This window comes from Erpetoichthys calabaricus, chromosome 12 (genome assembly GCF_900747795.2).
Source record: "Erpetoichthys calabaricus chromosome 12, fErpCal1.3, whole genome shotgun sequence".
Taxonomy (NCBI): domain Eukaryota; kingdom Metazoa; phylum Chordata; class Cladistia; order Polypteriformes; family Polypteridae; genus Erpetoichthys; species Erpetoichthys calabaricus.
This window is the reverse complement of record NC_041405.2, coordinates 89203818-89230610: the sequence shown is the minus strand read 5'-3', so window position 1 is coordinate 89230610 and position 26793 is coordinate 89203818. Positions and strand designations below refer to the sequence as shown.

The window sequence follows — 26793 nt, the reverse complement described above, 5'->3', positions numbered from 1 at the left end:
CACTCTCCACCTTGCATGTTTTAACTTGCGCTGCATTTTTATCACTCTTTAATTTAATATTGTTTTTATCAGTATGCTGCTGCTGGAGTATGTGAATTTCCCCTTGGGGATTAATAAAGTATCTATCTATCTATCTATCTATCTATTGTCACACACATGCGAGTAGGGGGACGTTGTGTGGACCAAGTAAAGGTAATTCCACGCCAGTCCAGGGGAGGGCGGGGTGCACTAAACCTTCTCCTGTTCTCTCTACAGACCAGCTGCAGGAAAACCTATCTGAGTCAGTGATGACACTTCCGGTTCCAGTGCCCAGAAGAACATCACTTCCGGTCCCGGCACACAGAGTGATGTCAGAAGGACATCATTTCCAGTTACCCTACATCACTTCCAGTCTGATCACTTAAAGCCGCCATCTTTCCCAACCCTCGTCAGTTCTATCTTGGACTCAGTTCTATCAACAGCTCTGTATTATTCAAAAAACTATTTGCAGACAGGAATATTATATGGGTGGCTGCCCCAAACCTTTTTACGTGTGTCGAGTCTGTACCTTTTCACACTATCCATAAATCAATCAATCAATCAATCAATCAAGTGTTGATCCAGAACAGGACTACAAATCCTAGTCATCAGTGTTGAGCTAAGTCCCCATGTTTGGTGTTTTAAGCAGTTATGCACTATGGGAGGAAATTACATAGGAACCATATGGTGTCTTGTGGAACTTCCAAGCAAGCAGTCTGCAGCTACTATTCCAGTGATGTGAATGGACATAGAGAGTATAAAAAGAGCTGCAGTATGTCATTTGATGTTGAAAATTACCGGTAATTACTATATTTGTTTCTTGATTTTTGGTTTTATGTTTGAATAACATTTTAAACACATAACAAGCCAAAAGGTTTTAAATTTTGAAGACCTTTTGGCAATTGCTGTAACAACCAACAATGTATGAATGTAAACATCAAACAAACTTGAAGTCAACACCTCTAATATTGTGTTATCCATATTACTAACCGAGAATGGCAAACCGGAAGGCATGGACGCAGGTACACGGCGATGGGACCATGAGACATACTGCGCAGGCGCCTACAGCGCGCGTCTCATAAACCGCAAGCGAAGTCTGATCCACCGCGAACGAAGGAGTCACGGCCCAAAAACGAAAAAGCTCAACTAACGTGAATGAGAAATGAAGCAACAACGCGCCCATAGCTAATGACTAACGACACAGCCACACAAAAAAGAGGATTCTGCGCTGCACACCAGAGTCAAACGGAAGAGGCTATGGAGGCCCCACAGGTCCACAAAGATAGTACGGAAGGCGCGGGAAAGTACGAAAGTTGCATGCGCCTACAACGCGCTTCTGAACTAAACGTCCACACTACACAGCATGGTCCACGCGCTTCTAACACACCGCAAGCATAAACACGAGATAGTACAGAATCCACACAGATCCGGGCTCCACAACATATATGTGAATCACATTACAGTAATACAATATTAAGCACATTACAGTATGGTCCACGCGCGTCTAAAACACAGCAAGCAAAAACCCGAGATGGTACAAATGCCCCAAATATCCGGACTCCACAACATATGTGAATCACATTACAGTAATACAATATTAACAGTACAACCACAGAAAACACCAGATGGGTAATAAGAATAAACGAACTCTCCGTATTAAACATACGGCATCCTCACACGTCCAAGCTACACAGCATATGTGAATCACATTACAGTGATGCATTACTAACAGTACAACGACAGAAAACGCTCCGTATTAACAGTAAGTGCAAATATCCATATTACTAACAGTAAACAACGTATAACTAATGGAGACACGGTCATCCTATGTACGTCATCTACACCTTTACACTCCAATATATCTCATACATAGATCTGCGCAAACTCAAAGACATTCTACACTTACACTGCTATTCTCATTTACATATATTACATAGACCTACAGATATCGTGACAGTGGACATGATACATATGTAACAATTACCGAGACAAACAGTAATCTGTTTCAAATGTATTTCGGGTTACCCAAGACCAGGGGTTGGCGAGCAAAGCGAGCAGGGGACGGAGCCCCCTAGTAAGTCAACTAAGACAGAGATAAAAGAGAATAACTGAAATTGAGTGTAAGCAATAAGAGTTATGGTGTGCTAGCCTCAAATTGTGAACATCAAGGTTATTATTCATTTACAAGTTTTTGAATATAAATACTGGTTTGCTTATTGTCTCTGGCTTTGGGAAGCTCTGTCACAGTTGAGGACACTGTCTGAGTGACAGGCACCACTTGGCCAGCAGAGTTGCTCTGGGAAACAATGACTTGTGAATCTTCCACTGGGGTGGGCGACATAGACAAAAATGGTTAACATGATGAAACAAATATTTTAAATGATAGCAATAATAATTGCAATATAAAGTAGCAAATACTTTATGAATTTTATTTTATTTACAAAAGAGAACAGCTGCACACCCAGATTGCGGTCCAATATAATTTTACAAAGCTCTCTCTGGTTAGGCTAGCCCCACTGATATTAAACAATGTTTGAGGAAGGTAGGGATACAACATTTTACCAAAAACTGTATTCCAGGCATTAATTACTATTTTTCCAAAGATTAAAGACCCTTGTGTGTACATCTTATAGTCTTATCTTGCCACTAAATAGTGATGAGAAAATCACAAGAATAGGGCCCATACAGTTACACAATCAATTTACACTTGTTCAACATGATGTAATCAGATAAGAAAGATTTAAATTTTGAGGTAAGGCAGTTTTACTCACTAATTATTGTGCCAGAGAGTGATGATGTGTTGCATGTTGATTAGCACATGCATATCAAAAGTTCACTGTACAATTTTTATGCGACAATAATGATTCTATAAACAGTACAAAGATTACTTTTCTACTAAAATACAATCCAAGAGAATGAACAAAGAATAAGAAGGGTCCACCAAGGCCTGTTTAATTTTAAGCAAATAAATGAAAATTAGTATACATATAAATGAGCAAAATTGGACACAAAAGTGCTGTGATATTCATATGTTTACATTGTTAGCAGTATTTAACTTAATATTTCCTGTAAATAGTTTTCATGTTGAAAGATGCCTATAAAACGCCATTATTAAAATACATACCATAGAGTTTTTTTGTTTTGTTTAAAATATGACACTGCTTTTCACCACTCTCATTTTCCAGCTGGCTCATCATACCAAACTGCCAGAATGAAATTTAGCTTTCATGCTAAATATCTGATATGCTACAAGAAATTAACCTATACTAGTTAGTTAGTCAACTTAATGATGTATGACTAGTCCACCTTAATAAAAGGAGAAGTGTCTACCGGTAAGTGTTCGTCTGTTTTCTATGTCTCTGTCATTCCAAAAGATGGTGCATCACAAACATGTTTAGTAAGAAAATGTATTGCATTTGTCATTCCAACAACTGACAAATCACAGACATTAACACTGCTTTTTACGAATTCCATACCAAATGATAACAGAGACACATGCTTGCATAGTTACTGCAAATGTTAACGCTGAGGTCAACGTTGATTTCTTAGATTTTAGCCAGTATGCAATAAGTCGTAAGTAAGCTACATCTTTTATGTGCTTCTGTAAAAGAAAATACTAAAATAACATTTACAATAAACACAAAAATTCCATGTAACGTAAACATATAACAAAACATAAATGTATGGATATTATTTGTCTGAATATTTGAACATAAGGTAACCGGTTATGACAATGCATTTTACTAAATTTATGCAACACTTGATTAGCATTTAGGCATGTACTGTATCCTGGCTTAAATTTCTCTGGTCTTGCACAACCCTACTTCATACTTCCATTGAACAAGACAAAATTTGGTGCTACAAGTGGGAATGAGGAGTGTAAGTGAGCTGGATTAAGCCTTTACAACACAGAAGTGAGAGAGCTAAAAAGTCAGTTCCATGCAGCCCTCCTTCTCAAGAGATGTAAGCAGTGTACATTCGGTTCTTGTTCAGCTAGATTATGGCACTAAACAGGCTGACTATGACTGGCAACAAATACTGTAATTTAGGGAACAGGATCACCTCAACATATTATCATCCATTCGAACTTCTGCTAACAGTCATTAGGTCTGACTGACTATCACAGGCAAAAAAGTCTCACATTATGGCAGTCAGGGTTTTGCCAATCTCTCAGAATGTTGTTTCGGATTGCGTCGTTGTTTGCATCATCTTCATATGCGAATTCAATGGTCATTAGTCCCAAGTTGGAAGCAGAGCTTAACACTACAGATGTTCTGATATCCTACCCCTGTTCTCCAGGCTGCTCATACTCGACATACTTCCAGAGAATGCTGGTAGCAGTATGCAATCAATACCAGATTTGTAATGGATGTTGTGAGTAGATGACATTGCTGGAGTCATATGTCCACAAATTATCAGCTCATTAAGAAAAGACAGTCCCATGAGTTCTTCAAATATGTAAACCTCCATCAATGCAAGCTCTATTTCAGCTGTAAAGAGCCCAGAGGATGTAATGCCACAACAAAAGTTGTTAAAGGGTACATTGGGAAAGTTTCTAAACAGCTAAACAAACTTTGCATTGATGTGGTAAATGTCTCCAGTTAAAGTGTTGACTTTGTTTTAGCAAATATACTCCATTTGCAAGATTTGTTTAAAAATTTTCTTTTATTATATTGTTCTATTATCCTCTGTAAATCAATTTATGTTAGTGCTCCTACTGAAAGGGGATGAAAAAAATAAACTGAATGAATGATTAAAGAACACTTCAACAGGAAGGGTTAAATTAAATCTTGAAAAGCCAATCCATTAATAGTGACAGGATCTGTTAACTAATTTAATCTATTGTAATAGTTTTTTTTCTGTTACTCTGGCATTTCAGACATATTTAATTTATTTCTAGTCTTGTACCTTACTGACATCATGCATGGAATCTTAATGGAAGTCAATTTTTCTATTTCTTTTTACAAGCAAAATGTTTCTTGAGATGTGACTGCAAGGTAGGAGATGTGTTACTGAAGCAGATTTTCGGCTGTCCAAACACAGGGCCAGCGAGCCCTCAGAAAGCTTAGTGCTGTTTGCTTTATGTGTGGGTGGAGGAGGTGTTGGCTTGTGTAGGAGATATATAAGAAATTGACATTTGTTTACTTGAACAAGGGATAATGCTTGAGATAAGCACATCCTGCAATTCCGCATGCTGGCAATCCCACATTTCTTATTTAAGAACATTAAATGCTTTGGTGGTTTTGGGTCACACCTTCAGCTTGTTTGAACTTCTGAAAACTGGAGGATATTGGCAAGCTACTAAATAAGCTTCATATCTTCATAGTAAAGCAAAAAGCCAAGCCCCCAACTCCCCCACCATGCTAAAGCATAACTAGGGCAACGGATGAAGAAGGCAAGCTGTGAAGGGAACAAAACTGACTGAAATGCTATTCTGTTCTCTGCCAGTAAACAGAAATTTCATGAGGGAAAGATAAAGCAAAGAGAAGAAACCTCAAACTCTGCTCCTCAATGGCAATGGAATTCAACTTTAGGGCAATTGCATCAGCGTAACATCCTCGAAAACGGCTTAAAGTAAAGACCCTAGAAATAAGCAAAGATACAGGAATTCTGAACAGCTGACAAACTGATTTACTGTAGATAAACTGCTGAATTCATTTTCAATGAGAAAAATGACCTACTGTATATTGCCCGAGGCTAAGAGTTCACTGTGTGTTTCATTTACAACCATGCACAATGAATCAGGAACAACGGCAGTTCATTCCAACACTCTTTCTGGATGTAAATTGATATCTATTAATTGTCTTAATGCATTTTTAAAAAGTAAAATCACCAATATATTCACCTTATCTATTTGACTCTCCGTAATGCACATAACTCAGAAAATGAGCAAACCACTGTAGGACAGCTTCTTTGCCATGTTAGACAGAACTCACCATAAAGTAGCTGGTCCAGAATCAGCAGCTAGGGATGAGCAAGCCAGCAGTGAAGGCAACTGTGATGAAGAGTGATGCTGAGCCCACAAAAAACCCTGCAGCCCTCAAGTACACACCTATTTTATCACTGCTACAAAAGAACAATTACTGTGGTAATGCAATTACACTGTACTGTAGTAGTCACTTTTCAACGGCCACAGATCACTCACTCATCATGAGAATAAGGCTTAATGAGAGTACAAGATAAAGAGTTGTCATAATTCAGTAACTGACACTCCACTACAGTATATTACAGTATATCACTGTGTCACTTGCAAATATGTCACCAATTACACTTTATATCTGGTCCCGCTGGTAAACTAAACATGAAACAATGGGCCTCTTGCCACTCTAAAAATCTTATTAACTTCATTTTTGTAGTAGTGTCCAGCCATCTACATCTATAGGTAAAAGCAGGAGACGGTTAGCAGATGGTTTCAGGGGAACACTTCAAGCCTTTAAAATTAAAGACCTTACCAAGCCAGTTGTTGAACACTTCACATCCTTTGATCATAGCTGCACTGATCTCTCTGTTTGTGTTCTTTCACTGGGCTTCAAAGGCACTTTCCAAAGAAAACCAGAAGAAGTTAAGCTCATTCTCAGCCTGAGATCACATATATTTAACAGGTCTCAATGACCAACTAACTTTTTAATCTGCCTTTTCACCTCCTTTAGTGGCAGCTTTTTCTCACCTACTCTCACCTTTTCTCCTTTCATCTGTCCTGGCTTTGTAACCTTCTACCCTTTTACATAAGTTACCTGCTCTGTCTTTTCTGGTGTGGAAATAACCCAGGGTTAATATCACTAAAGTGTTAAGTAATTACAAATACCATTCATTTAATGTACATTTTTATTGTTTGTAGCCAAAACCAAGAAGAAATAAGTCAATTAATTTGAAAAACAGAATTTTATTGACTAAATAAACAATAATACACTGTAACAAAAGTTAAACCACACTTCATCCAATTTACTGGTCACCGATCGAGTCTTTGTAGTGAAAATTGGCCAGTTTAGATTGTCAGCCGCGCTTGGAACTTCACTAAAAAAAATTATAAACATAATATTAGGTCATTGAAAAAGCTTCATTAAATAAAGATATCTAACAGGGTCTTTTTACTCATAAGCTGGCATGTATATCACATTCCTGATGCCAACCAGAAGTGAATAAAAAGTATAAAGAGGCTGTAAAAACTATGCTTATTGTACATGGTGGTCCATATTTATGTATATGATTGAAAAGAATGTATTGTCAGGAAACTACCAATGTTATTATCAAGTAAAATAATGGAACATGAACATTAAGAACCTTAAATGTAAATTCATCCCCTTTTCTCCATGGCATGGTCCACCAATGCGGCATCCAGATCGATACGTGCTTGAAGACAAAGAGCAATGTTGTCACATGTGGCTTGGCACATCTGTACTCGTATCCTCTGAATTGCTTCTTTGATAGCTATATGTAGCTCAGCCACATTGTGGATGCGATGTTGATACACCTTGTCTTTTAGGTAACCCCACAGGAAAAAGTCTGAGCCGGCCATTCGACAGGTCCATGTCAGCCAATCCAGCATTGCGGGAATGTCTCATTCAACCTCTGTCGCACTGGTATGGCGTAGAGGCGGGGGCCCATCTTGCTGCCACCATAGATCATCAATGTCCAGTCATCATTACTCCGATTCTCAGGCTACATACTGATGCCGTTTTCAATACTTTTCATGCAAAAGTTTAAATGCTACAGCCTATGAAACATCATATAATAATAATAATAATAATAATTCTTTGCATTTATATAGCACATAAATATGGGCCACCCTGTACTTTGGAGCCTAGTGTAAAAGTACATTGAAAATGGCTGCCTACCATAAGAACTAAGATTCTCTAATTGTGTGCAAGATGATACCTCATCACTTACTATGTCACTCACTATCATATATATTGCTATTGATGTTTTTCCAAAGTCAGTATGTGCCATTTAATGCCACTTGATTCTTCATGCTGGTAAAAGCAAAAGGCGACGTGACTATCTAAGAAAGATCTTCTTTATATCTTTAGCACCAATGACAATGAACATGCGTCAGCATAACTGCAAAGAAAAGGACTACAGCAGGAAGCTTTCTAAAACTACAAAAGCTTCTTATCCATAAAGTGGTTACATTTCATTATCTAAACATGTGTCTGACTATGCAATAACACAACACAACATATGCCTAGAATTGGCAGGAAGTTCCTAAAGTAATTTGAAACATCTAATTTGTTGTAAGGGGTTGTTTTCTAGAGGTGATCACAGAAAAGCGATTGATCCTTTGACTCAAATATTAGGTAATGGTAATCTTCTTTTGACAGCAGCCACTTATGTATAAATGTTAATAAGAAAAACCTCTCAGACTGTGGGTAAGAAGACACGACAATGTATTTTTCCCAGTTTAGAGCAATGTTATGGAGTGACAATGGACCGCAGAAGCTACTTGTGTTTTTAAAAATTGAAAATCCAAACACATCAAAAATGTATTAGCTAATCATTCACCGCACAGTGCAGGGTTCCTAAAAATTTTCACTTGCTAGAAAATTATATGTCAGACTTGTCATTAAAATGGGCTGTTCAAACTACTATAAAGAGAAGTCAGGTTTGCACCAACAGGACTATGAACAGTTTTTATTTTTGACTAGACAAAGAGCCCGTTTCAACAATGTAAGATGAAACGGGCACGAGTTTGTGTCAGCAGTGTATGAAGAACAAATGATAAGTGACGAAGAAGTTGTTTTGTAATGATTGTAGTCCACTTTACTCATTACTGTACAGGCTTGTACTGTTAGTTGATGAATTTTCCAGGCCTATAGTATAATATTGAATGATGAATGTTCCAGTACAATATGGAATAATAATAAGTATAAGCACCACAAACCTGATATAGGTGTATTGAATGAATGCGTAATTGAATCAGAATGCGTAATTAAGCCTCAAGCTGTAGTCGAAATCGCCTTTCAGGCCTCTAGAGCTGTAATCGAAGTTGCCTTTCTCTTTGAATTTTTGCGGCCATAAATCTGCCGCCTGCCGCGATGTTGGGGTTGGATGTTGGTTTCGTAAGGTTTTTCGGGGCAGCTGCGCAGAAGGCGACTGTGCATTCGGCTTCGGACATGCGCAGAAGGCGACTGCGAATTCGGCTTCGGATGGTCGTGAGTGAGTGAGTAAGGAGGCAGGCGAATTATGTATTAAGATTGCTTAAGGATGAACTGTTAGAAAACTCCAGATGCTCACTGTATGCCAGTGGCCATTTTTGTTTGTCCTTGAGTGTTGCAAAACAGCTGAATGATTTCTTGAAGTGTTCATATTTTGTATTTAATGAACAAGACTGCCTTTCCAAAAGCATGAGACCTAAATCTTATATTGTGTTTTGTTTTTCATACCTCCTGCAAACATTGATTTTCAGTATAATTTGGTACCAACAGAGCTGTTTATTAAGCATACCCTACATTCATTTTGCTTGGACTTGACCATTTTCAAACTCATGGTTCCCTTTGTGATTTTCAATTGAAAAACTCAATAGTTGCATTTTATTAAAAAAATAAGAAGAAATTTTGGGTGGCGTGTAACAGAGAATCAATATATATCCTATTAATTGTGGTAATCTACTTAAATTCTTGTACAGTTAGATAGAACAGGATATTTTCAGGATTTTTATACACAGCAGTAAGTTATAAGTCTACCTTGACTAACTGTTCTTCAGTATGTGGTACAGTAAGTATGTGTAACACATTTTCTTCGATGCAATGTATTTTCTTCCACATCACAATCAGTGCTCAGATTGATGAGCATTTTTGTATTCTTTGACTGCACAGATGGCAACAGATACTCCATTAACTTGTGATCTAAATAAGATAATAGTGGCAAAAAGACATAAGTGCTCAACTATTTTTAAAAACTTCTATTGGAGAAGGGCTAGTTGTTATTTTTGGGATACTTTTGGTTCAACATTTTGTGATTGTCTTCTTTAGAAAATATACTCATCATAAAATATTACTAAATGCTGCAGGCTCAAAGTTAAGAGTTTGAAGAGTGAAAACTTAACAGTTTGAATGTTTCCCTGGTGTTTATGGAACTCTGATATTTCTGTTACGTCCCCAAGAGATACATAATACATTGATCAGTGAGTCTAATTTAGCCCGATGTACATTAGCCTGCCCTTTGCAGAATTGGCTCCTGCCTTGAATCTGATGTTATTGGATATGCTTTAGCTCCCTGTAACCCTGAAACAGTATGGCAATGATCAGAAAATGAATAGATAAGTGTATTTAAGATTCCCAGTCACTGATAAACAATAGCATATCCACAAAACTCATGCGTTGTAAGCCATGCCTGCCACTTTACATAGTAATTCTGGGGCCCTGAATTTCAGTGCAATAATTGAACTTAGCCAAAAGAGATGAAAATATGTCTCATTACGTAGACTTCTTCTAAATATTTGTTAAACTCAGTACAAGTCTCATTCATCCATCCATTCATTTTCTTAATCTTTTTAACCAGGGCAGGTTTGTAGAGAAGCTGGTGTTCAATTCAGCAAGGCAGGAACAAATCATGGGCAAGACGTCAGTGCACTACAGGGTGAACACACATACTAGGGCTAATCTAACAATGCCAATTCAACTAAATTGCATGCTTTTGGACTGTGAGAAGAAACCAGAAAGAACATGCAACCTCCATACAGCCAAAACCCAGGACATGAACCCAGGACTCCTTGTTGTGAGGCAGCAGTACTTTATTTGCATTTCCTTGCCCTTTAATCATATAAGGTTTTCATATTTACTGACTGATTGACTGATGGTGACAAATTACTTTATACCTCATTGGTCCAAGTATCCTACACTCAACCCCTGCGCTTACTTGTTATCCACATAGAGTAAACAAAACATTTTTTCTCCATAACTGCATGACTTTACCTTTGAATATGCCAGTGTTTCTCTCACATACTCAAAGTTGTGCATATTCCATTGTGACGTGTGAATGAGGGTATGCATGTGAGTAGGCCCTGAAATGAACTGGTGTCCTGTCAAGGGATTGGTTCCTGCCTTGAGTTTAATGTAAGTTGGACAGGCTGTGGCCCCACTGCAGAGCTGACTTGGATTAAGTGGGTTGGATGATATAATGTTGTCCTGGCTCACACAGCAGGCTTTATAATGCTATCCATTGCTTGAACTTTCTTTTTCTGGCCTCCCAAGTTGGATAAGCAGCCTGATATATGACATGAGTGGAAGATATGAATCATACTCCTTTTCCTACAAACTGTTATTGTGGTTATTATGTGTTTGTTTTGTCATTTGTGGCCTGATATTTACATCAGAAATATAAAGTATAAAGAGTTAAACACACTTGCCATGCAGTCACATTAAAGCACACTGATTACACACAGGCAAAAATGGCAACACTTACTTCATGATCCTTCACTTTGATGCTACATTGATTTAAGGCTGTCACACCAAAGATGATGACATCTATCTTATTTATATGGTATGGCCTGTTTTTAGCTTTTTTTTTTTTTTTACAAGGAATATATTGTGGAAATTCTAAATATAAAGTTCTGCTTGAAAGTTTCATGACTCATTCTTCAGAAAGAATACATTGCTAAGCACTGTACACATAAGTTTATAACTGATATAATTGGAACTGGGGTTGAGAATGTTATGTTATATTTTTAGAATGCTTGCATTTCTCCTACTTTATTTATATTTATGATACAATTCTCTGGATATAAATCTAAGCAACAGAAAAATATTTCATAATGAAGGATTCAGTGGTAGTAAATTAAATGGGACAGACAACCAAACTTTTCCATTTCCTCCTATCATCACCTGTTGATGATAATCCAGTGACCTCAAGTGCAACAGCAGCCCTGTTCAGTTTTATTGATTGGTGGGTTTCTCAATCTGTCTAAATCTGTCCAGTGAATGGAGAGCATCTAACCTGCTTATAAACCAGTCTCATTCTTTCAATCTCTAACCACAACTAGTGAACATACAATAAATAAAGACAAGGATGTATATTTGTCCATATATTTTCTGCTCCATCAATCAGCAGCACTATTGCTCCAAAACTATTCAGCCGGACAGTGGACAGGCTCTCCAACCCCTGTACCATCAGCTGCGAACAAAAAAGTCAACTCACAATCTATCCATCATAAGTCACTTAACCCAGTTCAGGCTTAGAGTATGCTTCAATAGAGCATTTTTCAGTAGTTGCTTTTCAGTGAGTATATTATCGAAAAATGCATTTTATTAGTAATGCAGATCCCCTTAAAAGGGAGCTCCAAACAAAAACATAAATATACAAAGAAAACCATGCAAAGTCTGCTAGAACTTGAAATCAATTTTTACAATGAAAAATATGAATCTTTTAATTTTGAAAGCAGTCATAAAAAGTGACCTTAATAGTGAGCCTTTGAGGAAAGTGATGACAGCCATCCGTGTCTATAAGAAGAATGCACAATTTGTTCATGATACTTGGAAACATTTCAGTATCAGATACCTACAGTAGAGCACAGTCACCCAAGTCTCTGCCTAAATCCTGCTAGGAAAAACTAAAATTTGTTTTTCTATAATAATAGCAATCTAAAAGTGCATTTCATTATGCATTACTGTTATGCCTTTCATGCTAAAAAAATGCAGTGTTTTTTTCTGCCATCATTAAATATGTGAAACTGAGAAAATATGTGGCTCTACTGTATTGTGTATTTAGTAATGAATTACTTAATTTCTCTTTAAATTAACGTTTGGATAGAACAGTAAATCAAGAGATTGTTTTTACTACATTACAAGTGACAATAATTGAGTCAAAACATCTAAGAAAAAGTTAGTCAGATAAATGGATGTGCTCAGGTCAGGATGCATTGCAACTGCAGATACTTCAAGGCTATTTGTCAGATTGCATCTCTAGCTAGGATCCAACACCCAAATTAAGAAATTTAGCCTTTTTCAAAACTGACAATTCCAGCCTTGTGCCCAGGATAGGCTCTGGTCCCCCACGTTCCTGATCTGAATTAAGTGGGTTCAATATAGTTCTATTTTGGACCGCTGACAGCTAATAGATAGTCCAGGGTGGAGTGACCTCTAGTGGTTCTCACTCTGACTGGCCATAGTAACTGATATGTGGAGAGACATAGTAAGTGGTATTGCATGCTACTGTTACTAGGCAATTAGTCCAGAACAACACAAAATGTATTATGTATGTGCAAGCTGGATAGGCATATTGATTACATAATCCCTTGTGATGGCACTCGCTGGAAAAGGAATTATATAATACTGTATAAACTGATTCCTTTATTTTGGCAATAGTTGGGATTTTTATTAGTCCTTGTGTGATGCTAATTTCACAATTCCACAGTAACCTGCAAATGTCAGTTCTCCTAAAATAGCTTTTGCTTAAATCTTTTTATTTTAAAAAATAAACATTACAATGATTATTTACTATATGTCATTAATATGATATACATTATTTTTTCCATTTGATATTTACTTGAATATATAAAAAAGGAGTTGAAATTTGATTGTAAATATCTTAAAAAGGACTCAAGAAACGAAAATAGCATCATGTCTTTGGTGACATAATCTAATTTACATTTCATTTGTATCACAGTGTTAACAGTGCTAAATTTGAAAATTAACTACAATGTTCACTATCACATTTTGTTAAATTGTTTTTTTTTCCTTATTTATCAAACTGTCTTTCTTCCTGACAAGGGAAATGACTTGTAAATACTAATGCCATTATCAGCTTACACGTTATATATGATGCCTTTTGGTATGGCGTAATAGCAGTTTAATCCAAATGTGCCTGTTGCTGAGGGTTCAAATGTTATTTATTAATTTACTGGACTGCTGTACAATCAGATTGAATCATGTTCACCCTTATTCATTCCTTCATTCTCAAACTTGCTTAATCTAATTCTGAGTCAAGTGGGGCCACAGTCTGTTCCTGGAGTATCAAACAGAAGGTGGGAAACAGTACCTGACTAGATGTCAGTCTATTGAGGCGTGTGATAAATTATAAGTTACATGCAAAATGCTTAGCCGCAGATATTGTGAAAATGGGCCAACCCCTTCAGCCAAGATGGGACTACCCTGTTCCCAAAAGAGTTGGGACATTGCTTAAAGTGTAATCAAAAAAAGAATGAAATGATTTGTAAATAATATAAACCTTACAGTTAATTGAAAACATTACAAAGACAACATATCAGATGTTGAAACAGAGAATTTTTTTTCAATATATGCTCATTTTGCATTTGATGCCAGCAACATGTTTCTTAAAAAAGTGGGGAACTCTTCTTTTAATAACACCCTGTAAACATCTGGGAACTGAGGAGACCAATTACTCTAGTTTTGAAAGTGTAATGTCTCACTTCTGCCTGATGCAGGATTTCAGCTGCTAAGCAGTTCGGAGTCTCCTTTGTAGTATTTTTCATTTCATAATGCACCAAATGTTTTCAATGGGTGACAGGTCTGGATTTCAGGCATGCCAGTTTAGCCATGCTGTTGTAATATGTGCAGAATGTAGTTTGGCATTGTCATACTGAAATAAACAGGGCCATCCCTGAAAAAGACATTGTCTGGATGGCAGCATATGTTACTCTAAAACCTGAGTATATCATTCAGCATTTATGATGCATTCCCAGATGTGCAAACTACCCATGCCATGGGCACTAATGTACCCCCCATACCATCATGAATGCTGACTTTTGAATTGTGTGCTGATACCAAGGCTCTCCTCTTTAGCCCAGAGTACGCAGCATCCATGATTTTTAGATTGTCAGATCACAGGGCAGTTTTCCACTTAGCCTCAGTCTATCTATAATGAGCTCAGGCCCCGAGAAGGTGGTCCCTTCTTTCCATGGCAGAGTTTTAACTTGTATTTGTGGATGCAGTGACAAACAGTGTTCATAGACAACATTTTTCAGAAATGTTCTTGAGACAATTTAATGATTTCCACTACAAATTGTGTCTGTTTTTAATTTAGTGCTGCCTTAGGGCCCAAAGTGCCCTTGCATACAGATTTGTTTCTGGATTCTCTGAATCTTTTTAAATTTATGTATCGTAAATGATGATATCCCCAAATTCTTTGCAATTTTAAGTTGAAGAGTATTATTCTTAAATTGTTTAACTAATTACTGCGCAGTCTTTCACAGAATGCTTTACTCATCCCCATCTTTACTACTGGGAGACTCCGCCTTTCTGGGAAGCTGTTTTTATACCCAACCATGTTACTGACCCGTTCCCAATTACTCTAACTAGTTGTGTTCCACCAGGTGTCTTGTTTGTGGCATTTCACAATTTTTCAAGTCTTTTTTTTTTGCCCTGTCTCAACTTTTTTGAAACGTGTTGCTGGCATCAGATTCAAAATGAGCGTAGATTTTTCATAAAACAATAAGATTTCTTAGTTTCAACATCTGATATGCTGTCTTTGTTCTCTTCTTAATTAAATATGGTGTAACTACAAGGGGGTGCTACTGACCCCTGAACCTCAAAAACAACATCACCCAACACAAGTCTGGATTTAAAATAATCGATTTTTATTGTAACTGACCTCTATTCCAGAGCACACAAGCATAAATACCACAGTATAACTAAATAAATGTCTTCCTCTCCTTCCACTCTTCCAGGTGAGTTTTGCATGCTGCCTACCGACTGTGACTCTTCAATGTAAGATGACAGGCTCCTTTTCAAGTCAGACCTGGGATGACTGCACTGCATGCTGGGAGCACTTCCGGGTCATGTGTAAACCAGTGTTGTCATCCCCAGGCAGTGCCATCTGGCTGCACCCAAGGTTGTAGACAAGTCTGCACTGCCGTACTTTATTTCCCACACAACTGTGCAGGTGTCCTAATTAGGATCAGCTTAGATGAACACTGCCACGTTCCATGTGGGGGAATGAACTGCTCCCGGTATTCACCTTCCCCCTGTCCATCCATTATTCCTCGATCCTAGCCAGGACGAAGATTACAAGGTGTTCCAGCCGGACTGTGTTGCCACTCCTGTAGTGCTTCCATTATTTCCTCCCAGCCATCCTCCGTGGCACTTGCAATGAATGGGTTTAAAAAATTTTCAAATAATTGCATTCTGTTTTTATTTACATTTTACACAGCATCCCAACTGTTTTGGAAAATTGGTTGTTTAAACCCTCAATGCCTTAAGAAAAGTGATTTCATTCAACTTGCCAGAGTGCATAGAGAAGAGAGAGTCACTTGAAATTAAGAGGCAGTGGCACTTGCAAAAGAATTCTTTGATTTACACAGAGAGGATGGGAGTCCAGAACAAACTGCTTAGTGGTGTATCTTCCAACAGTTAAAAAAGAAGGATAAAGTACGGGTGGAATGGTGGGCATAGTGGTTAGTGCTTCTGCCTCACAAATTCTAGGTTTGAATGTCAGGTTTGTCACTGTCTTTGTGCAGCTCACATGTTCTCACAGTTTCTATGTGGGTGATCCTCTAACATGCCAAAAACATACTAAGATAACTGGTGATTCTTAATTGACTTAGTATCAATGACAGTGTGCCTTGTGATGGATCGGCATACCATACAGAGTTCATTCCTGCCTTACACCCAATGCTGCAAATATAGATTAAAGCCCACACAACACTTGATTGGACGAAGCAGCTTCAGAATATGAATGAAAGGATGTGATACCTTACATAATTAGCTATTAGCCAATGAAAGGAAGTGAGCGGATGAAGTGGGCTCTTTTACACTTTTATTAGACTTTGTAACAATTAACCCTTGTTATTTAGATTTTTACCTTGTATTTATGCATGGCTTTTAAAAATCTGCTTTATCTTATAGAAATTTACAAAATATTTTTAATTGAAATACCAGTGATTACTACCAAATATTTCTCGTAGGAACTGTTACCTGATGCCTCTTACCTCTGGAAACTCTTGCATATCTTCACTGTTGCTCGAATCCTGATCTGTAGCTTTCTGGTCTGCTGCCTGGGAATTAAGGCTCAGTGTCACCTCGTAGCATTCTTGAATATCTGACAATAACACCACACCAGAATGTATATTTTATTTCAGCTCACTTAAGATAGGACACCAGCAAGAAGTCAAAGTCTGTTTAACCCAATAAATGAAAGCGGAAGCCCTCCGGTTCAGCCTTCAGCTTGTGAACACAACTTTATTATGTCTTGACCACTGTTCTTAGAAAAAAAAAATCCTTCCACCTCTTTAAAACCATCCTACCTCTAACACTAAATTCACATAATTCTCATTCTCCTTGCCTGAAAAACACAAGGGTTAAATCATGCACCAGATCATAAACTAGGAAACACAGGTTTGAAAATGCAAAGATGGACCCTTTTGTGGGGAACACCACTGTAAGGAGCTTTCAAATAAAAGAGCTGCGATACAGTTTGCATTTTTTATAGTTTTATTGTACTGGAGCAGAACTGATAACCAGTTTTAAAAGCCAAACATCTTAGCCACTAGGTCACACATCAGAAGACTACATACATTATTAGCTTGCTGCCATCTTCACTAATTCATATTTTTAAATTATATTTACACATAAAATTATGAAAACTATAATGCTCATAATGGCAGCTTCCATGTTAGATTATACTTTGTCAGTTGATCATCCTATGGAACATTTTCAGATTGCTAGATGTTTATGAACAGCACATATAAACAATACAGGCTAAAGAATGCAAATAATAATTAATCTGTAAATATATTTTTAATCCACAATGGAACTCTTTTTAATTAAATGAAATTGAGAACCGCAAAGAGCTTTGCCCCATTAATGCTTTCCAAGGACTTTTTTTCTTTGTCTTGTGTTTCTTGGACCTTTGCTCCACCTGCTGGCCTGGAGATTTTATTTCAATTACAATTTAGAAAAAAACTGCCAACTTACTGTAGCTACAAAGAATCAAAAACTGGGATCTAGTTTACAAGGAGCAATAACTTTGCAGTAGTGTAGAGAAATGCCAACATTTACAACAGTTCTACACATGGGGCACTCTCCATATTCTCTTCCAAAGTAAAATGATCATTACTCTGATCACTGGTTTCCCGTGACAGTGAACTGAATAAAACAGATAATTTATTACTTTGCTTATTTGGTTATCATCCAAGGCGACTTAATGGATCAGGATATAAGTATGATGTTCCAGTAAAAATATTCTGTGGCCATACTTGGGCCTGTTAACTAAAGAAAGCTGTCATCATTTGACCCCATCACTCATAATTAATAAAAACTGCACTCTGATAGACCCCCAACACTGCCCTTTGTGTTGGCCCTATACCCTTCTCACCACAGACGCACGTTCAGCGTCCTTATCAACACTGCAGACCACACAATGAGTTCTCTGTTTTTGAGTGTTATGGATCAGAGTATAAACAGAAAAGATAGACTTGCATAACAGATTAGCATTTGTGTTTAATCAGCAAGCATTGGCAGTGAACTGGAGATAAAGGAATGAAGCGCTCAGAGGAGAGGTTGAAGGGGCCACATTAATCCCACTGCTGTGGGAATAAAGGCTTCTGACTCATCCGGCTATTGTGTGTGTATGCATGTGTTTGTGTGAGTGAATGTGTGTATATGCCATACAGTAGAAGCGCACTTAATAAAAGGCAAGAGATGGTTTGTGTTGTTGTTGTTTTGTTTTGTTTTTTTTCACCAATTTTGCTGTATCCTTTTTCATTTGTTTTGTGTCTGTTCCCAGGGCCTCAAGGTTAAAGAGGTGGAAAATTTAGCAAATCATTATTTAGCATTTCTAAGGACTAACTTAAAAAAACTTACAATCACATTGAAAGTCAAAAATTTTATTGAAAATGTATATATTTATTGTTAAATAGCATTGTTTAGTATTTGTTTTTAAACAATGATGTATAATTATTTTTCTTTATAGTTATATGTTGTTGTTTATGTAACAAATTACTGAAGTTAAAATAATTATGAAACACAGTGTGAGTGCCATGCAGGATGGAGCAGCATCCTAACCTGGAAGGAGGCCGCTTCCCTCTCAGGAAGGGAGGTCGCAATGGAAGGTCTGGGATGGACTGGCGTCCCGACCAGGATGGGTGTGGGTGTCTTTCCCAGAAGGGAGTCCTGCGCTGAAGGACAGAGGGTGTCTACCTACCAGGGGAGTGTTTTACCCCTGTACACACAGTGACAGCATACCACTGGTGGAACACCCATATGGATACCCACAAGGCAGGCTGGGAATTCAAGTCCCATGAGACAACCCTGTTGGGGTTCTTGGGTGCCACCAGGGGGAGCTCCAGTGGATTGCTATATGCTCTTTGAAGGACTTCCGACTTCAAAGGGTGCTTCTTTTTCTGCTCATGCCTCAAAGGTGCTGGATTCAGCACTGAATGGTGGCTGTAGGTTGGCCCTCATTGTGTGTGACAGGCTGGCAATATTCAATATTCAGTATACAATTCAGTATTCTTTGGGTCACTCGCTCCAAAAGGTGAACTTTAGTAGTGTTAACATTGTAACAGGTCTTACATCTTTTCAATCAAAAAATTAATGATATTCGAAATAACATAGTATATCTCCCCAACACTAAGGATCCTCCTAAACCCCAGGATTCCATTATAAACAAATTGAACTCTTTCACTAGGATAGGTTTACCTGATTTACATAAAATAATTTCTCAAATGAAACCCTCCACCTGCGTCCTTGACCCAATACCAACAAATTTTTCAAAGAAGTATCGGGCGTGCTAATTGATAATGTTCTTGACATAGTAAATTCATCATTAGATACGGGGGTCTTCCCAGACTGTCTTAAGACTGCTATAGTTAAACCCCCTACTTAAGAAAAATAACCTCGACCCCTCTGCTCTTGAAAATTTTAGACCCATCTCTAACCTGCATTTCTTAAGTAAAATTCTAGAGAAGGCAGTCATTATGCAGTTAAATGACCACCTCAATAAACATACTATTCTTGATAAATTTCAGTCAGGCTTTAGAACAAATCACAGCACAGAAACTGCACTCGTTAAAGTAGTAAATGATTTGCGGGTAAATGCAGACAGAGGCCATTTATCTGTTCTCATCCTCTTAGATCTGAGTGCCGCATTTGACACCATTGATCGTAATATTCTTAAAAATCGCCTTAGTCAGTGGGTGGGCCTCTCTGGCAGTGTCTTAAATTGGTTTGAATCCTACCTGGCAGAGAGAAAATTCTTTGTTAGTTGTGGTAATTACAACTCAAAGACACATGATATCCTATATGGTGTTCCACAAGGTTCTATCCTGGGTCCGCTGCTCTTCTCAATCTACATGCTTCCATTAGGTCAGATTATCTCAGGGCACAACGTGAGCTGCCACAGCTATGCTGATGACACACAGCTGTATTTATCAATTGCACCTGATGACCCCAAATCTCTTGATTCACTAACACAATGTCTGACTTGTATTTCAGAATGGATGAATAGTAACTTTCTCAAGTTAAATAAAGAGAAAACTGAAATCTTAGTGATTGGCAATAAAAAATACAATGAGGCTATTAGAAATAAACTGGAAGCATTAGGATTAAAAGTCAAAACGGAGGTAAAAAGCTTAGGGGTAACTGTTGACTGTAATCTAAATTTTAAATCGCATATTAATCAGATCACTAGGACAGCATTTTTTCACTTAAGAAACATAGCAAAAGTTAGACCTCTTATATCATTGAAAGATGCTGAGAAATTAGTTCATGCATTTGTTTTCAGTCGACTAGATTACTGTAACGCACTCCTCTCAGGACTGCCCAAAAAAGACATAAATCGTTTGCAACTAGTGCAGAATGCAGCTGCTAGAATCCTTACCAGGAAAAGAAAATCTGAGCACATCTCTCCAGTTTTGATGTCATTACACTGGTTACCTGTGTCATTCAGGATTGACTTTAAAATTTTGCTTATGGTTTATAAAGCCTTAAATAATCTCGCCCCATCCTATATATCGGAATGTCTGATGTCTTATATTCCAAATCGCAGATCCTCAACTGAGTGTCTCCTTAGAATTCCAAGAGCAAAACTTAAAAGAAGTGGTGAAGCGGCCTTCTGCTGTTATGCACCTAAAATCTGGAATAGCCTGCCAGTAGGAATTCGCCAGGTTAATACAGTGGAGCACTTTAAAAAACTACTGAAAACACATTACTTTAACATGGCCTTCTCATAACTTCACTGTAATTTAAATCCTGATACTCTGTATATCCAATTCATTATAATAACTATTCATGGTGGCTCTAAAATCTGTACTAACCCCTGCTCTCTCTTCTGTTTCCTTTTCCGGTGTCCTTTTCTACTCTAAGTACCATGATGTTCCAAAAATGATGGATGGATTAAAAACCAGAAGTCTGTATGACCACCAGCATCAAGTGACTCCGTGAGAACCCTAACTACAAAGAGGACTATTTCATTTGTTAGGTAGAATGCCCAGAGGGGACTGGGCGGTCTCGTGGCCTGGAACCCCTACAGATTTTATTTTTTTCTCCAGCTTTCTGGAGTTTTTTTTTTGTTTTTTCTGTCCACCCTGGCCATCGGACCTTACTCCTTTTCTATGTTAACTAATGTTGCCTTATTTTAATGTCTTATTTTGTCTTTTATTTTTCTTTTCTTCATTATGTAAAGCACTTTGAGCTACTTTTTGTATGAAAATGTGCTATATAAATAAATGTTGTTGTTGTTGTACATGAGTAGAACTGTTACATGGTGTACGAGATACATGATGCAGTCAAAAACGCTAATGCTTACCCAGACCGACTAAATACTCATTTGCTCAACAGTATATGAGAATGAGGCTTGTTAAGAAACCCAGCAGCACCAGCGCCTGAGCCAAGTGTCTTGGCTGGGCAGCAGGAGTGCGGCAGTGAAGCACTGACACAATGTACAGCACACTGATGAATGAACATGTGATATGATGTGCCTCAGAAAAAAGCACAAATGTAATGTACAATGACTTCCAGCCACCTGTATGCACTTTGTTATAAAAAATGTCTGGATTTTAAAAATAAGGTTGCCTAACTTCAGTATGCAGCACATTCCGAGACAATGACAAATGAAAAGCTAGATTCTGCCAAAAATGTATCAGTCCCTGACCTCCCTACATTTACTTAAGATTGTCTTGCACCAGTTTTCAAAATTTTGACATTCTCTTGTAAATCCACAGACACAGATAAACCACCCAGTAGTCTTAATCCGTAGTTTCATGCGCCATTTTTCAATGGACTGCATTCTAAAAATTTCTTTATGGATGCCTTCAGCCATGTTAGGTCTATTATCAAAATCACTATTTTACAATTACCTCCAGTGTTACACAGTCTCCTCTGAAATAATTATGTGTGTCAAGTCATCCTTTATTTTGCGCATCCACCTTTAAAAAGTACAAGGCACTACTGTATACCATACACACACTTAGCAAAAACAATCAATTTAATTTGGGCAATTTTGGTAAGAAAAGAAAAAACCTGTGGGGGGAAGATGCACATAAGGGGAGAACATGCAAATGCCACACAGACCACAGACAGTAGATGTAATCAGAATAATAAGTTTAATGTCACTGTGTTCTGTACAAAAATTATTTTATAAATCCACTCACATGTACAGGCCAGGCTAAAGTTAGCACACAGGGGCTGTCAGCATTTAGAACTGCTAGGCAAGCATTTGAAGAGAGAAAGGTACAACTACAAAAATGGGCATTGTACTATTTCTGTATGTTAGAGATGTAATTGAATCCTCTCCTTGCCTTGTTTGGAACCTAAGTAAGGGCCTGCGCATGGAGAAAACGGTATAAAAGACTTGGACAGCAGCCAAAAACCTCGAAGCCAATGGATGGATGGAAGATTACGTCATCTGTCCTGAAAATCCTTTCAGCGCAGCGACGAAAATGACAAACTCTACAAAGTGTTGTCATGGCTTCCTCGTCTGTAATGCAGCATAAACTGTCATTAAAGAAAACTAAGTTATTTTCTCTTATGTGATTTCTTACCGCCATATCACTATGGGAGGGATATCGCCTTTTTACATTATATCTATATAGTTTCGGGTTACTTAAAATGCCACAATTACAAGAGAACTTATTCCAACTAGGGAGCTATCACTCCCTTTCAGAAATAGTAGCCAGGCTAGGAACTGAACCAATGCTCCTCTAACAACTGTGCCACCATACAGTATTTATATGAACACAGATTCAAAAAATCTTCTTCATTTCTACATTTCTGTTATTAAACAAAACTGTCTAGTAAATGCCAAACAGCTATAATAAAAATAAAAAGTAACAAGCTAGTCATAGAAAAATTAATTGGTCTTTGTAAATTCACAATAACTGAGAATGTTATCACCCCTTACAAACCTTTTTGAACAGCATGAAACCTGAACTCATCTGCTTAACTGAAGTACTATTGCAAGGTTTTGACAGATGGCAACAAGAATTTGCATAATTTACTGTACAACCAAACACTTTGTGCAGTAACCAAATAGCGATCATTAACTTTGTAGGAACTCTGCAGTTGGTTTAAGTTGAACTCTTGGGTCCTCATCTTTACCTGCTGTTCTGACAAGTTATGCTGAATAACCTAGTTATGTTCTCCAGCAAACAATCTGGAGAGTTAGCCATTAAAACCCAACAGATTTTTTTTTTACAGCCTAATGTATATAGAAATTGTACAAAACATACAGTAACTTAATATAATATTCTGAAACCCGTTTAATCAGATCAAAGGATATGGGGGTGCAGGAGCTTGCCCTGGAAATATTGGATACAAAGCAGGAAGTAGAGTTGGATAAGGCATCAATCCATGACAGGGTCCTATACAGGATTTGTTTATGCAATTAACAAATGCAACATATATAATAGCTTTCTTGGAGAACTCTTTTTCTCTTTGTTTTGCACATACCAAAACAAGTGTGATATGCTAAATAAAGACTGTAAATTGGGCCATTATAAGTGCTTTTGCCTTGTGATGAACTGGATGAGACATCATGGTTTGGTTTCTTATTCCTAATTCTGGTGGGATAGGCTCTGCCTCTCCACCGAGACCTTGAATCGTATTAAGCAGGTTCAAAAATGGATGAATGAATTAATGATCAAACCAAGATGGAAGATACATGCTCATCTGGAAAGGCATTATCATATTTTGCTTGCATTGTGACAGTTGTAATACAGATGCCATTAGTCTGTAATTTTTGCTATTCTGATTGTTGTGTTAATGTAAAGTATAGTGGTATTAATAGCTGGAAAATTATGCAGCAGTAGTGGTGTATTTTCTACATTACCTTTTGGGTTGTAATTTAATACACATCCTGAGGCCCTGCAGAGCATTTGTAGAATTAAGTTAATCTTACTTCCATGTGTCAGTAGTACTAGGGTGTTGTACTGTGTTAGCCACTGTCAAGGAATTCAATCAATAGATTATTTTTATTGTATATGACACTTATTGCATCAATGACCATCAAACACAAACATATAAAACAACAAGAATTTAATCTATCAATTGTAATTACATATAGTGCCATTCCACTGTACACTGCATTGTCCTGTAGCTATATGGCGATCACTGGACTGCAACTTAACCTGCAGATGAGCCGCATTACATTATCACATAATAGTAAGTTGAGAAGTAACTGGTTTATGGACTAAAATAACAACAACAACAACAATAATAAAAATAACTAGTAACTGTATTAACATTTATTATTATTATTATGTTATGTTTTAATGTTATAATGTCTTTTCTGTACTATTTGTTCCATCTCTGGGGATGGGTCCACACCATGGTGCTAAGGCCATACAGGCTGATGCTTAGAACCCTTCTTAAAATATGTGTTGTGTTCAGCAGTGCAATTATTATTACTGCTTATGTTGTTTTCATTGTTATTATTAAGGGTGGCATGGAGCACAGTGGTATCTACCAACAACCTGGTTGTCGTCTGTGGAGTGAGGGCATCCTTCTCATGTCTGCCAGTGTCAGCTCTTGTGAGTGAGAAATGGACTGGGGTTGTTTTCGTGGTTGATTTCTGACTTGTGCCCAGTGCTGCTGGGATAGGGTTTGGTCCCCAACAACACTGAATTGGATAAAAGTGGGTTTAAGAATGTTACAATTGTGAAAATATTATTATGTGATCTCTTCACTGAGAAGTCTGTGCATAATGTTAGAATGTTTCTAACTCTGCCCAATTGTACAATGAAGGATCCTAAATTTCAGTAAAACTAGTGTGAAAGGAAAGTAGCAAAACCCCAGGTAGAAATGATTGCAGTGAAAATGCAAGGTATTAGAGGAACAAATAAGACCCAAAGCAAACCCTAACACTCCACTGCATTTTTTTTTGTTATTTGCATACACAGCTAAATTGCAGCTTTTCTGTTGTTCTACTCTCATTTCTCACAACCACAATTTGCAAACTTTTTCACTTTTATTTGATTTCCCTCTCTCCCTGTCCCTCATTAAACTTGGCCAGTAAGCCTTCACCTTCCTGGTCTAAATTTATTGTGATAATCGCTGATCATGTTCTTTTCAAGCATATTCTTGAGTACATCAACATTTTCGGAATCTCTTCCCAGGAATCCTTTAGCATTAAACGTCCTTTAGAAAGACAATTCATGTATGGCAACTTCCAGCATTCCTGCCTGCCCTGAATTTAAGGTGGCAAAATTCTACCTCTCTCTCACTTCTACCATGCAATGGCCATATAATAGTTGTCTCCTACAAGTCTTCTAAAACCTGTGCTTTATTTCCAGTACAAACAAAGCACACGCAGGGGTCTCCAGTCCAAAGGGAGACCCTTGTTATTCCACACTCTGTAGCGCAATATTAATCTCTCCTTCTCAGTGGGCCTGTCTACTCTCCAGTGTCATCCTATTGGTACACTGGTCCCATGGCAAACCCTTGCCACCCAAGCACTTCTACGTTGCCAACAAATTTAGCATCAGTTTTACAAAATGTGGTTTCCTTTGTAAATATTCAGAAGATTCAAGGATATGTTTAACACAGTGCCTTTATTATCTGTTCCTTCATTTTCATGCCGAGGCCATGTGGCTCTTCAACTTGCCCTAAGAACATGACTGTCTTTCTTAAAGCTGTGACTAAAATCACTATTGTATTATTCTAAATTTTACTTATATATTCCACATCAAATAATTAAATGATGCATCTGTCCTATGTGATTTCTTAGCAAATAAACAAAAAAAAAAGAAAACTAAAGGCATGAATCACTTGATTCTGGAGTCTATGCAGTTGAAAAATGCTGCTTTAGATATGATACAGTAGCCAGCCATTCTGGCATGTATTAACAAAAGATTCCTCTTCAATGTAGGCGAGCCTTTCCACAAACTGCCTAGTCATGCAAGTGCTGGTGACAGACTTTCTTGTCCCCTGCTTTCTGCCAGGTAGTATGTGGGTCTTTGACACCTACAAAGCATACATATAAAATAAGTGAGTCCATTCCATATAACGTAAAATGATAGAGGCCTATAAAAGAGAAGAAAAATCAAAGAAACGGGATAAAATGTGGGCTGCCAGTATTTCATATATGCACGGGGAACAAATCCTCATATCTGAGTTTATTCATACATTGGGGTTTATATGGTGCTGTCAGAATAAAACTCAGCCATCATTTACAGCCAGCTAATGTCTCTGCATTAGATACATGATTAGGCAATTCATTCCACAGATTTGGCACTCTGTGTGAAAAGAGCTTTTTTCTGTTTTCTAGTCTGCACTCTACTTGAGCTGTGCTTCAAGTCAAGTGCTTGATTTGTTCTTCCGCTGTTTAATTTGAAGCAGCTGTGTGGGGTCAGCATCCCTGAAATCTTCCGTCATCGTATGTGGAGCACCT

At 37.6% G+C, this 26793-nt stretch overlaps 1 protein-coding gene across 3 annotated transcripts in view; it reads right to left on the bottom strand.

Moving 5' to 3' along the window:
- The window catches only part of dlg3 (discs, large homolog 3 (Drosophila)), a 380072-nt gene that overhangs the window by 336933 nt on the left and 16346 nt on the right, over window positions 1-26793 (bottom strand). For all 3 annotated transcript variants that reach the window (XM_051934943.1, XM_028815836.2, XM_051934945.1), the window contains exon 3: window positions 16898-17007. In XM_051934943.1, coding sequence (XP_051790903.1) covers window positions 16898-17007 — 110 coding nt within the window. The remainder of the gene's footprint in view (window positions 1-16897; window positions 17008-26793) is intronic.